The 13,889-nt window shown below is 46.0% G+C and overlaps 1 protein-coding gene across 2 annotated transcripts in view; it reads left to right on the top strand.

Annotated features, from left to right (window-relative positions):
• The window catches only part of ENTREP1 (endosomal transmembrane epsin interactor 1), a 71,676-nt gene extending 58,549 nt beyond the window's left edge, over nt 1-13,127 (top strand). For both annotated transcript variants that reach the window (XM_042243369.2, XM_015093187.4), the window contains 5 exons: nt 3,965-4,094; nt 4,267-4,345; nt 6,136-6,288; nt 8,519-8,811; nt 12,264-13,127. In XM_042243369.2, coding sequence (XP_042099303.1) covers nt 3,965-4,094; nt 4,267-4,345; nt 6,136-6,288; nt 8,519-8,811; nt 12,264-12,467 — 859 coding nt within the window. In that variant the 3' untranslated portion in view covers nt 12,468-13,127. The remainder of the gene's footprint in view (nt 1-3,964; nt 4,095-4,266; nt 4,346-6,135; nt 6,289-8,518; nt 8,812-12,263) is intronic.
• Nucleotides 13,128-13,889: the final 762 nt, after the last annotated feature.

Raw genomic sequence — 13,889 nt, 5'->3', positions numbered from 1 at the left:
CTTTTCTGTGATTTGCCTTCCTGACTTGCCCTCAGAATCAGGTCTGAACCCTGCTGCAGACCCTCCCCTGCTCACCCTCCTCAGTGGAAGCAGAGATGACTGGAGGGGGCATCAGCTGGCTGCCAGATGGCCCCAGGGGACAGCTCAGCCTCCCTGTTGTACAGGGCCTGGTGGACTGGGATTTCGAAACTTCAGGGGCCAGGATGACTTCTGTAGTCTTTTTGGAAACGAACCAAGAATTATGGAGGCCAGAGGGACATAGCAACAAAACATATATTCTTTATGTACTATAGGACACATTTGCTAAAACCTTAGCCCAATGTCAGGCTGTCTACAGAGGGCACATTGAAGGACAGTGACGTGCCTGTTATTTCACGGGATGGGGAGAGAAGTGCCCTCTTCATGGAGAATTCCTTGGCTCTCTGAGGTTGTGGGTGAGTGCTTGGTTGACCTAAGTGGAGGCGACAGACGGATTTAATTTCCTGCAGTGGCAGAAAGGGAAAGTGACTCATGCGGGTTTAGAAGTTGTGCTGACCCGTGAGATCTCCTGCTCCAGCCTTCCCTTCTCTCTTTCCTTTCTCTGCGCCTCCATGGCATGCTTATCAGCGTGGGTCTTTGAGGATCTGGATGCATCTCTGGACTTGCCCGTCTGAGTCCCAAGCCACTCCCTGGCCAAATCTGAGTTGGAAGAAGACGGACAAGCGTCTCACCAAGGGTTTTACCAACCAGGACTTCCTGAGAGGAATGTGGGGGAGGGGGTAAGGCAGAATACCCTTGAGATCAAAGTATATACTGGAGCCGTGGCTCATAACTCCCAATAGGCAAACACCCTCATTTTCAGAAATTCCCCTAATATCTGAGTGCAGCCCACTTTTTTTTAACCTTTTATGTATTTTTTTTATAATTGAAGTTGGCTTACAATAGTGTATTAGTTTCAGGTGGTGGTGTTGTTTAGTCACTAAATCATGTCCGACTCTTTACGACCCTGTAGATTAGCCTGCCAGGCTCCTTTGTCAGTGGGATTTCCCAGGCAAGAATATCAGAGGGAGTTGCCATTTCCTCCTCCAGGAGATCTTCCCAACCCAGGGATCAAACCTGAGTCTTTTGTCTCCTGCATTGGCAGGCAGATTCTTTACCACTGAGCCACTAGGGAAGCCCATTTTCAGGTGTACAATATAGTGATTCAGTATTTTTTCTTTTTATGTTAATTGGAGGCTAATTACTTTACAATATTATGGTGGTTTTGTAATACATTCACATGAATCAGCCATGGGTGTAGATGTGTTCCCTATCCTGACCCTCCCTCCCACCTAACTCCCCGTCCCATCTCTCAGGGTCATCCCAGGATTCAGTATTTTTATAGCTTATGGAGAAGGCAATGGCTGGAGAATCCCATGGATGGAGGAGCCTGGTGGGCTGCAGTCCATGGGGTCACTAAGAGTTGGACACGATTGAGCAACTTCACTTTCACTTTTCACTTTCATGCATTGGAGAAGGAAGTGGCAACCCACTCCAGTGTTCTTGCCTGGAGAATCCCAGGGACGGGGGAGCCTGGTGGGCTGCACAGAATCAGACACAACTGAAGCAACTTAGCAGCAGCATACTCCATTTAAAGTTATTATAAAACAATGGCTATTATTTCCCTGGACTACACAATATATCCTGTTGCTTATCAATTTTATACATAGTACTTTGTATCTCCTAATCCCATGCCCCTTGTCCACTTTTCTTTTAAAATGGCTAAATGTATTCACTTTTAGATACATATTCTCTCGGAGATATTTTTAAACTTGACCAACTTTGCTAGATTTTCAGTGTAAATCAACTTCATAGGCACGAGCTGTATAAACCCAATTGATAATTTTCTTTCTTATAAGCAAGGCTTCCCTGGTGGCTCAGACAGTAAAGCGTCTCCCTTCAATGCTGGAGACCCAGGTTCAATCCCTATGTCTAGGAAGATCACCTGGAGAAGGAAATGGCAGCCCATTCCAGTACTCTTGCTTGGAAAATCCCATGGCTGGAGGAGCCTGGTGGGCTACAGTCCATGGGGTCCCAAAGAGTCAAACACAACTGAGCGACTTCACTTTCTTATAAGCAGACAGGCAAGAATGTTTGCATTAATGTTTCTACAAACAGTTATGCTAAGAGTTTTCATGCAATAGAGGCTCCCTATTTCCTGTAAGGTTTTATGACCTCTCAGAAGAGGTTTATTTATTTAACTTCTATAAATGTAACCATTTTATGCATTGGTATCTCCTTGAGAAAGGACTTCCTAAGTTACTGTCATAAACAGAAGCCTGATTGCAGTTAAGGCTTCTATCCAAAGATGGTTATCTACTTTGTGAATCAATTTGTCAGTACAGAAGGTGACTGTATGTCCCCATCTCCTCAGGGAGTCCCCCAGTCTCAGAAACTGGCTTGAGCCAGGAGTCAAAAAGGAGTCTCTAAAACAGTTAGAACTGGACATGGAACAACAGACTGGTTCCAAATAGGAAAAGGAGTACGTCAAAGCTGTATATTGTCACTCTGCTTATTTAACTTACATGCAGAGTACATCATGAGAAACACTGGGCTGGAAGAAGCAGAAGCTGGAATCAAGATTGCGGGGAGAAATATCAATAACCTCAGATATGCAGATGACACCACCCTTATGGCAGAAAGTGAAGAAGAACTAAAAAGCCTCTTGATGAAAGTGAAAGAGGAGAGTGAAAAAGTTGGCTTAAAGCTCAACATTCAGAAAACGAAGATCATGGCATCCAGTCCCATCACTTCATGGGAAATAAATGGGGAGACAGTGGAAACAGTGTCAGACTTTATTTTTGGGGGCTCCAAAATCACTGCAGATGGTGACTGCAGCCATGAAATTAAAAGACGCTTACTCCTTGGAAGAAAAGTTATGACCAACCTAGATAGCATATTCAAAAGCAGAGACATTACTTTGCCAGCAAAGGTCCATCTAGTCAAGGCTATGGTTTTTCCAGTGGTCATGTATGGATGTGAGTTGGACTGTGAAGAAGACTGAGCGAAGAAGAATTGATGCTTTTGAACTGTGGTGTTGGAGAAGACTCTTGAGAGTCCCTTGGACTGCAAGGAGATCCAACCAGTCCATTCTGAAGGAGATCGGCCCTGGGATTTCTTTGGAAGGAATAATGCTGAAGCTGAAACTCCAGTACTTTGGCCACCTCATGCAAAGAGTTGACTCATTGGAAAAGACTCTGATGCTGGGAGGGATTGGGGGCAGGAGGAGAAGGGGACGACAGAGGATGAGATGGCTGGATGGCATCACTGACTCGATGGACGTGAGTCTGAGTGAACTCCGGGAGTTGGTGATGGACAGGGAGGCCTGACGTGCTGCAATTCATGAGGTCGCAAAGAGTCAGACAGGACTGAGTGACTGAACTGAACTGAATGTAAAAAAGGGAAAAAAACTAAATAATTGAGTTTCCCTGAATCCTTAGTTTTTTGTTTATTTTTTATTGAGATTAAATTCATATAACATGAAATTAACCATTTGGAAGAATACAATTCAGTGGTGTTTAGTACATTCACAATATGGTGCAGCCATCAGCTCCACCTAGTTCTAAAGCATTTTCATCACCTGCAAGGAGACCCTGTATCCATTAAACTGTCACCCCCATTCTCTCCTTTCCCCAGTCCCCTGGAGAACCACAAATTTGCTTTCTCTTTCTTATGGATTGCGGTTTGCTTTTTGACTAGTAGATTTAAAAGGAATGATGGTATTACATTTTCTATATTGTCCCTTGCCTAAGAATTCTGGGCACTCCATCAGAGAGCAGCTTAGTTGATTATTCTCCTGCTCCTGGACCAGGAGGTTGTAGCATGGAGGGGCGAGGGGTTTTTCCCATTGTCAGTGGGTAATGCTCCAGGGTCAACGGCCAGTGTCTAGAGACACCAGCATCAACTAGCTGAAACAAGCTTTCTGATGCCAAGATGCTCTTCCTAGGATGGTTGGCCCTGATGTTATTCCCCTGCCACATATCTATGGAGCACGAATCAAAGGAGTGGAAGTGTTCTGTCCTCTGGACCCCCCACCTCCCTATGAAGCTGTGGTGAGCCAGACAGACCAGCAGCAGGTACTGTCCATGGAGTTTCTCTTTGGTGCATTGATGGCAAGCAGGAAAAACAGCTCCAGAGGACAGGGTGGGAGAGGGACCATGTCTTGTAGATGTTTGTAAGAAGTTTACTTTACTCCAGATGATGGTTGAGTTGAATATCAACAAATAACCCTTTTCCCCTCTGATGCAGGGATCTTCATTCCAAATGCCAGAAGGATCAGAAGTTGCCACCAGCCCACTGGAACCAATCTGCATGCCAGGGATTCAAGGTAATAAATACATAATTGCTGCCCAGACTCATGATTCAGTAGATTAAGAATGATATTAATAATGATCCATATGATATTTTGTTGGAGGTCAGATATTCTTGGAGCAGATGGCTCAAGCTACATTCTTTCTTCCAAATGTAAAAGCGTTATCAAGTCCTTAGGGCTTACAAGTAGAAGATAATATATGAACAGAAATATAGATATCATTAGAATCTTTTATGAATAACCAGGCTATTTTCAGAAATGGATTTCAGAGTTTAATTTGGCATTCTTTTTTAAACAATTTTTACCTATTTTTTTTAAACACTCAAAACATTTTGTATTGGGGTACAGCCAATTAACAATATTGTGATAGGTGAACAGTGAAGGGACTCGGCCATACATATACATGTATCCTTTCTCCCCCAAATCCCCCTCCCACACAGGCTGGCACATAACACTGAGCAGAGTTCCATGTGCTATACAAAAGGTCTTTGTTGGTTATCCATTTTAAATACAGCAGTATGTACATGACCTTCCCGAAGTCCCTAGCTATCCCTTCCCTGCTGACAACGTAAGTTTGTTTTCCAAGTCAGTGAGTCTATTTCTATTTTGTGAGGAAGTTCATTTGTATCATTTCTTTTTTGATTCCACATAGAAAGGATGGCATATGCTATTTCTCCTTCTCTGTCTGACTTACTTCACTCAGTATGACACTCTCTAGGTCCATAATTTGGCATTCATTTATTTTCTGATCTAAAATTTTTTTTTCTCCCGTTAAGATAAGATGAGCTCTTTTAAAGGGACAAAGAGAGTTTCATCTATTGCAGAGTGATTCGCTCATCTGTAACCCAGGACCCAGGTCATGCTGCCTTCACATGTACTGAGTGCCAATTCCCAATCCTCCATTAAATACTAGAGTCAGTTTACATTTATCCTTGTAGCTTAAGGGCACATTGTTACCGCTTTCTCTCTTTGGAGAGGTTTTAAATGGCCCAGAGAATTGTTCACAGGATAAAATTGCAGATGGTGATAAATAATGGATTAACTCTTAGCTATTTTAGACAGAGGTGATTTTTCAGCAGCAACATTTGGAATAGGTTTCTGCTCTGTTCACCTTCCATCTTAAGTAGAATTATGAAGCAGGGTTCTGTTTCCTAAGTATGTTTTTAATCCTTCCATTTCTTAAAAAAAGTTTCCCAGAGTACTACTCAGGCTCACAAATGATGGGATTTTATTTTCCTGAGCAGCAGTCATCCAGTTTCAGAGTGGTTTGACTGATTCCTTTAATGGCCACTAGCTCTTTAACCTGGCTTCCCAGGAGTTTCACAGCCCAGTCTGCAGACACTTCCTCTGCCCATATTTGGCCTGCAGCCCCAGGGCAGCCATCTCACCTGTACACCTCACCTGTACCGATATTCCCTTCCACCTAATCAAGCTCAGCCTGAATAGTCAGAAAGGGGAAATGGCAGGGACCTTTCCAGTGCCACACCAGCATGCTTCACTGGAGAAGATTCTAAGCACCTTTTTAGGCCTTTGGGCATGGCTTGTTTTTCTGCTGTTGGTTTTATAGTTTTTTGTTTGTTTGTTTTAGGTGTGTTTTGGGCTTACAAGTAGTAGTTTAGGGAGGCGGCATTTCCCATAGTGCTGCCAAATAAAAATGTTCTGGGCCCACCGCCTAAGTAAATATAATTAACTGGACTACCCTTGTCCCAGCTGGTTGGGGCTCACAGGTGTTTCCTGCCCAACATTTTGAAGGCTCTAGCTGGTGAAATAATTTCTGTTTCTTCTCTTAAAAAAAAAAAAATCAGGTGGGGATATTCCTACCACACCTGGAGAAGAAAGCGCATCCATACCAACTCCCAACACAAACCAGCTGTGTCCGGCAAGGAGCTGGAGGGCCCTCCGACCCCTGAGGACAAGATCCAAGAGTGATCCTGTGCTACATCATTCTGCTGAGAGAGGTGATGCCATCCCCCAGGCTCTCCACAGGGCGCTGTGCGTACTTGCCCACAGGTGCTGAGTGGCTCTGGCCACCCAAGGCTCTATGGTTCAAGACAAAGCTTGGAGGGGGGCTAAGAGGTCTTGGCAAAATAACAAACTCTGCATGCATCTTAGGGATATATATCTACCACATCTTTTCCAGCTGGTAGGAATTTTTCTTGTCAAGTCAGTATCAAGCATTTGGTTGCATGGGATACTGTGTTGGTGCCACACGAAGAAGGCAGTGAAACCTAGGTCTGATTCCTTAGATGCTCAGAGTTTCGTGGGAACCAATATACTCTCTCCAGGAAAAAGTCAAACGGGTGTTATTTTCCCCCCTTCTTCTATAATTTGACACTAATTATCTTTTGATTGTGTATGAGTAAATTGAATTATTTAAATCTGAGCTTGTTCCAAGAACTTTGGATAGAGTGAAAGTCACACTCCATCTCTTTCCCTTTCTGTTTTCAGTTTGTGTATAGATGGTATTTGAATAATTTTAAATTTTAATAATCAGAAATTTTTAGAAACTTGAAATAATCTTGAATCTTCTTTTCTAAATATATGACTACCTGAACATCTCCAAATACTTCTTCATTGTAGAAAATTATTTAAAAAAATAAGGAAAGAAAGGAAGACAATGAATATCTTCTGTAATCCCAGTAACAGAGGCTTCTTCCGGTGACCTGTGCTCTCTTCAAGCTCTGTGCAAATACAGCTTTGCAAACCCTCTGGCCCTGCTCTGCCCTGGGCCCCATGTCACCGCTAGTTGGGTTCCGTCCCTCTGACAGCCTGTGTTGTTTGCCGCAGCTCTGAACTGACCATGTGGGAGCCGGAGAGAACACACCTCCTGTCTCTCCAGTGGCTTCTGAGCGGGGAGGAGGCCTGCCTGGGACTGAGCACCCTCTGCCCCCCAGCAGGCCCCGGCAGCTCCCCAGACCCGTCTTCACCTTGGGGTCCTCTGCCCACCCGGCAAGCTGAGGACTCGAGATGGCCACCTGCATCCGAGGAGCTCGGCTGTCTGCACAGCTTAGTCTGCACCTCTTTCTAGAACCTGCTCCCCCTCTGCAGCACTGAGGGGCGAGGATGACACGTGTTTACCTGTCGGAGCCTCTGCGGTGGAAGGGACCGGGTCGCCTTCGAGTGACAGTGCAGCGCCTGGCTGTCTTCCTCACACATGAGTGTCTCTAGCGAGTGGTCCCGGAAGACTCCTGTCCTCTGTGTTGTACGCGTGGCAGCCAAGGAAGATGGCTGCCATCCCCTGTTTAGAACTCCTCACACCTTTCTCCAGAGGAAAAGGAATGCACCCCTGCCTCTACCTGTTCTCCCAGCCCCTGCTTCCTTTCTTCCTTCAATATCTAAATTGCTGCATATCAGACCCTCATAGACTGAAAATCTCCAGTGTTGCGTACACTGAAGGCTGCTGGCTGGCTTATGAACACGTGGAGACCGGGCCTGACTTTGCTGCACCCGCCTGCCAGTGCAGTAATGTCCTGCCAGTCCTTATACCCTTGCTGAAGCAGGGAGTTGCGGAAATTAGAGCCTGTGGTGGATTTCCCAGGCCTGCTGTGGACTTCCAGAATGACGTGTGCTGGTCTAGATTTCTGCACTAGATTTGTCTTTCTGTAACAGTCAGCCATCACGCCACCACCAGCCATGCTGTGACGTCGATACTGTAAGTCAGGACAGTGCTCCCCGGGATGTTTAGGATGAAGGTACAGTCAATGTGAGCAGGGCGTTCCATTCATCCCACAAGTCTCCTCTCTCCTCGGTCCCTCTCTTTCAGTGGCTTCTTCATCCTACCCGCTGGAACGTTCTTGCTTTGGTCAACCATGTTTTTTTCTGCCTGTGCAAGCCATCCCCATGTATTGGTCATCACCCCATGAAACCATTGTTCCACTGTGATATGCATTCTGGATGCTCTTCTCTATCAGCTGTGTTTACCCTGATGGTTATTTTTTTATGTGGCACAGTCAAATATTTGGGGGACCTGTCCTGTTGAAGTTATACTTCAGGGAACAAGCTCGTGTCGCAGTCGTTGGGTTTTTCTTTCTTTCCTCTTCCTTCTGCAAGAGGAAAAGCAAGACATGCATGACTGTTGGCACCTGTCACGTGCTTTCCACATGGAGTTTCATGGTCTGTGCTGTTTCAGGTACAGATGTGTTCACAGGACTTGGCCAACAGGTACATGTTATTTGTCTCTGTCCACAGCCGTCCCTGTGCTCAGCTGTGAGGCTGCGACTCAGACTGAGGGAAGACTGGACTTGGCTGCAGTGACCTTGAGGAGAAGGTTGAGGTCCCGAGCTTCAAGATGCAGACCGAGGTCTTTGATAGATTACAAGTCTTACATGGACACCAAGCTGCTGGTGGCGAGGTTCCTGGAGCAGTCCTCCTGCACCATGACCCCGGACATCCATGAACTTGTAGAAAACATCAAATCTGTTCTGAAGTCTGATGAGGAGCACATGGAGGAAGCTATCACGAGTGCCAGTTTTCTAGAACAGGTAGTTTTATTATTGATATCAGGCATAAGTCAGACAACCCATTTCCATAGCAGCTGAAGCAGCTTCTCTGGTTTCCTGCCCAAGGCACAGGAAATCCATGTCACTGTTTCAAGGGGAATGGGCTGTATTAAGGGGTTAGGAGGTCTGGGGAGGGAGAGGAAGAAGTGGACCTGCTTTCTTTTCGGGAGTGGTGACTTTTCCACAGTCTTCTTGGCCCAAGAAAAGTGAAAACGATTTTCCTAGAAAATGGAAGCATGCCTGGAAGAAAAAGAAAGGGAGCAGCCTAGGATGAAAGCAAGGGCTCTGTGGAGTGCAGAGTATGATCAACATTCCATTTCCTAAGTTAAAAGTTTCCCTTGATCTCGCATGTTTTTTCAGCCCTTTGACAATAATGGAAATACGTGAATTTTAATGCTGACAAGATTCTGGGGGCTGGTCACGTTCCCATGAAATGTTTGGCGAGATTACCTAAACTGATAGACTTAAAGGAATAAGCACCTTTTCCTTTGCAGGGATCACAAACCACATAGCAATCTCCAAACAAGTTGCAGGTGAAAAGATAAAACTGGACCTGTAAATATCCCACTTGGGTGTCAGGCTTCTCATCTGGAAGGTGAAGGGTTGGAGTGGGTGGCCTGTACACCCGCATTTCTGAGTGAATGGGTTTTGCCCCTGATGAGAAGTCAGAATGGTCACGACTTCCCTTACTCATCTCTGTCAAAAGCAGTGTTTACCTTTGGACATTTGCTCTGTTCCTCTGTGTCTGGGGTGGCCATTGGAGACCTCAATGAATGGTGGCTCATAGGTGTTACTTGGCTGTGCGTGAGGGTGTTGCATGCCCGTCAGATACTTCTTTTTTGCGTAATTTTATTTATTTCTCTTTGGCTGTGTGTGGGCTTTCTCTGGCTGCGTCAGGCGGGGCTGTTGTCTGGCTGTGCTCGGGCATCTCTCTGCGGTGGCTTCTCTTGTTGGGGAGCGTAAGCTGTAGGTCTCACGGGCTCTGGTTTCGGCACACGGGCTTCTGTGGTCGTGGCCCCTGGGCTCCAGAGCACAGGCTCAAAAAGAGTCGTGGTGCACTGGCCTAGTGGCTTCATGGCATGTGGGGTCCTCCTGGATCTGAGATTGAGCTCGTTTCTCCTGCATTGGCAGGCGGAGTCTTTACCACTGAGCCACCAGGAAAGCCCCCAGATACGTCTTGAGTTGAGTTGGCTTGATTCTCAGGGTCATTGCCAGCTACTGTTTCCCTGGGTGTGCTTTTGAGGCAGATTGAACAAAGCCCCATCTCGCTTTCTTTTCTGTTCCTTTTCCCACCTGCTGGCCTCTTCTTACAGAAGCCAAATTCTGTGCTGTCTGTTGGGGAACGTGGGTAGTAGGAGAGCAGCTGTGTGAAGAGGTACATGAACCATGGACCTTCTTGTTGTTTGCTTTCTAAAAAAGTGGTCAACAGTGGTCCTAGGCCAGCTCCAGCTGGTTGCCTGTGTAGAAGAGAGGTTTCTATCTGCATGTCCCTGGTCTACTCCAGGGAGTAGATGTCACTACCTGCCCCCTTCCTTGTGTTCAGCCCCAGTTGCCTGATAAACAGAAGCAGGTGTTCGGAGCTGCCAAGTTCAGGTGAGGTGAGAGCTAGAGCGTCTGTGGAGCTGTTGGTCTGGACCTTCTGCAAAGTCTTGCTTGATGGAAGATGGCTTTGAGGAGAAAAAACAGACACTGATAGCTTTTTGATAGATTTTACTAATAGCTCAGCAGGTGCTATCACTATAAAAGTTTCTAGGTCTTTCTGCACAGACTGGGTCAAAGTTCAGGTACCAGGTTATTATAATAGACTTTATGCCACCTGCCGGGGCTTCCAGAACAGAATCCCAGTAGTCAGGTGTCATAAGGCCACACGGCTCCTCGGAGAGAACGATGCAGGGACAAGGGGAAGGGAGCTTTTATTTCTGACTCTGCTCAGCTTTGCACGTTTTCTCCTTCTCTAGTATTACTGAAACGTGTTATTTTTTAAAGATTTGGTTTTTTTTGATGTGGACCATTTTTAAAGTCTTTACTGAATTTGTTACAGTATTGCTTCTGTCGTTTATGTTCTGCTATTTTTGGCAAGGAGGTATGTGAGATCTTAGCTCCCTGACCGGAGGTGAACCTGTACCCCCTGCATTGGAAGGTGAAGTCTTAACCACTGGACCACCAAAAAGTCCCTGGAATGTGTTTTTATATATCCATTTACGTCTTTACCAATATCAAAACCACTTGTCCTAACTTACCATGTAATAATAGTAGACATCTATGAATGTTAGAATTTTCTTCTTAGTCAGGAAACAGCTATAGAGACAAATATAATAGAGTATTGGAAAATTTTAATGTCCCATATTTTGGGGGTAGTAAACTTTTAATGACCTTAGAATCTCTGAATGGTGCAAACTAAACGACCAGTCATCCTGATGATTGCTCTGTGATATTAGATGGTAATGAAGCACTTGAGTTTTCTCCAAGGTGCTTACAGCAATATGTCATACAGACATGACTGTGTAATTTTAAAAATTTGATGGTTCTCCCCTTATTAGTCTCAACTGGATCAGAAATTACCCATTTTTGCCTTGATATGGTATATTTAGAAGTTATGTGTGTGCTACCTTGCAAAATCGATCTAGCAGTAGAAATGCTCTTAAGAGTTATTAATAAATGGTTCTAGTTTTTACGAGATTTATCATGTTTTTTATTGAAGTGTTATCAGATCAATTAGAAACATATTGGTTTAAGTTGACATAAACTTAACCAGACCAGTGGTTATAAAATTTGCAGGTTTAGCAGTATCACCTTGTGATACACTTTTAATGAAACAGATGCCCACACCCGTTCCAGACTCCCCTGTCAGAACTGCTATGGGGGGAGCAGGGATTCTATGTTTCTGACAAGCTCCCCTCCTCTCTAGTGATGTGCAGACCCAGTGAGAATCACAGGGAAATTGGAACAAAAGGTGATAAGAAGAATGTTAAATATAAAGCAGAAAGTTGCAGTAAATAAGTCAATAAGTATGGCAGGCCTACTGTTGAAATAATAGAAAATTGGGGGAATTTCTTAGGAACTTCAGAAAAGAAGCAGTATGTTAAAAGACTCTGGAATTTCAAGTGGGTTCCACTTTGGGAAAACACCCTTTTCTCTTCCCCAAGGCAACTAAAATCATGTCCAACTCTTTGGGATACCATGGATTGTAGCCCACTAGGCTTCTCTTTCTGTGGGACTTCCAGGCAAGAATACTGGAGTGGGTTGCCATTTTCTTCTCCAGGGGATCTTCCCAATCCAGAGATCAAACCTGCATTTCCTGCTTGGCAGGCAGATTCTTTACCACTGAGCCCCCTACCCCAAACTGAACATTACCTGGGTGGATATTGGAGGCAGGTCTGAGGACCACATCAGGTAAAGTTTAACCTCTTGTCACCCTGTTTATTCTCCCAAAGATCATGGCTCCGATGCAGCCCAGCACTTCCAGGGCCCTGGTGCTGCCCTCACGGAAACAGCCTGGCTTGCTGCACCTGCGGAGCTGCGGAGATCTGAGCACCTTCGTCCCCGCCGGGAGGCCCCTGGCCGAGAGGAGGCCCCGGCGAGCCGAGGCCGAGAGGCCACACAGCCTCATTGGCGTCATCCGAGAGACTGTCCTGTGAGGCTGCAGGGCCGGGGCTCCTGAGGAGCAGGAAGACAGGTGGGCCCTGGAAGGCAGGGAGCCTCTTGAGGGGACGGGTTCCCTGTCTGTTTCCTGACTGGGAGTTAGGGTGCCCTTCCGGCTTCTCCTCAGAAAGAGGGGGCACTCCGGAGAACATTTATTCCTGCTCCTGGGCTCCCGGGTTCTCCTTTCTGCTGGCTGCAGGCCCTTGATGGGGGAATGACAAGTTCTTCCAGGCCATTTATCTTTTGGATACAAGTGGGAGACTGTGAATGAAGCCCAAAGCTCCTCTGCCTGGGTCCGCCCTGCTGTGGGCTGAAGTGGCTCAGGATTCGGTGCCTGCTGTACCCCTCACGATTCTTTTCTGCACTGAGCTCTTGCCTTCTCTGGAAGGGCAGATGTGCTGGCTCTATGTATTTGCTGCCAAGTGAGAGTGGAACTGGCCCAGAAGCAGGGTGATGGACCCCGATATTCTGTGATCATCAAGCCTCGTGTTAGATCACTTTCAAATCACATTTTCTTACGGAAAACAGGAAACTTGTTTGGTGACAAATTTTGATGAAAGAAATTTGGGAGAGAATTCTTGTTGATTCCATTTATTCATGCTTGTAAAACTAGAGATAGCTAAGGCAGAACTGAGAATAAAAATGTTTACCTTGGACCTCCAGGCTAACTGTGTAATATTTGTTATGTGTAGGTGGCCAGGCCTTATCTTTACGATGGGTTTGGGACTTGGAGCAGTGGTAGTCAGGTGGGTAGGTCTGGGCAGGCCACCAAACCAGCTTAATCTCAAAAGCACCCAAGCTCCTTGGATAACAATGCTTCCTTCATCCATTCAGCCAGTGCTGGGCTTCATGGAGCTGCCTTCTCCTGGGGCCATGAGCAAGAAATCGGTAAGGTGATTATAGGTCGAGGATTAGTGCCAAGAAGGAAGGGGGCTGTTAGAGAGGGCTTCTTTGAGGAATGACATTTGAGCTGGGCTTGATTTTGAGGGTCAGAGAAGAGTGCTTGAGGTGCAGGGAACAGCCAGTGGAAGGACCCCCAGCCCTAGAGACCATGGTGACTGCAGCTCAGAGTGAGGGGAGAGGCAGGAAGAGCTTCGGGCTGGGTTTTTTGCTAACAGTGAGGTATGATGGAAGAGTCAGCAGCAGAAGAGTACAGATTCAGTTATATTTCAGATGATCACCGTGCCATGTGGAGACTAGTTCAGGGCAGGATATGGAATAAAGTGGCAGTGAGGAGCTAAACACAGAGGCTGTGCACTGAGGCTGGCTGGCCTTTCTGGGCACCGCCTAGGCTCTAGGTACTGTGCTGGGGACTTTACAGGCTCATGTCACCCTCACAGCAGCCTAAGAGATGGAAGCTGTGATTGTCCCCATTTTACAGATGAGGAAAATGAGGCTCAGTAATTCAGAAGTGCTAG

The sequence above is a fragment of the Ovis aries genome, chromosome 2, assembly GCF_016772045.2.
Source record: "Ovis aries strain OAR_USU_Benz2616 breed Rambouillet chromosome 2, ARS-UI_Ramb_v3.0, whole genome shotgun sequence".
NCBI classification, from domain to species: domain Eukaryota; kingdom Metazoa; phylum Chordata; class Mammalia; order Artiodactyla; family Bovidae; genus Ovis; species Ovis aries.
This window is presented reverse-complemented; position numbering and strand designations above follow the sequence as displayed.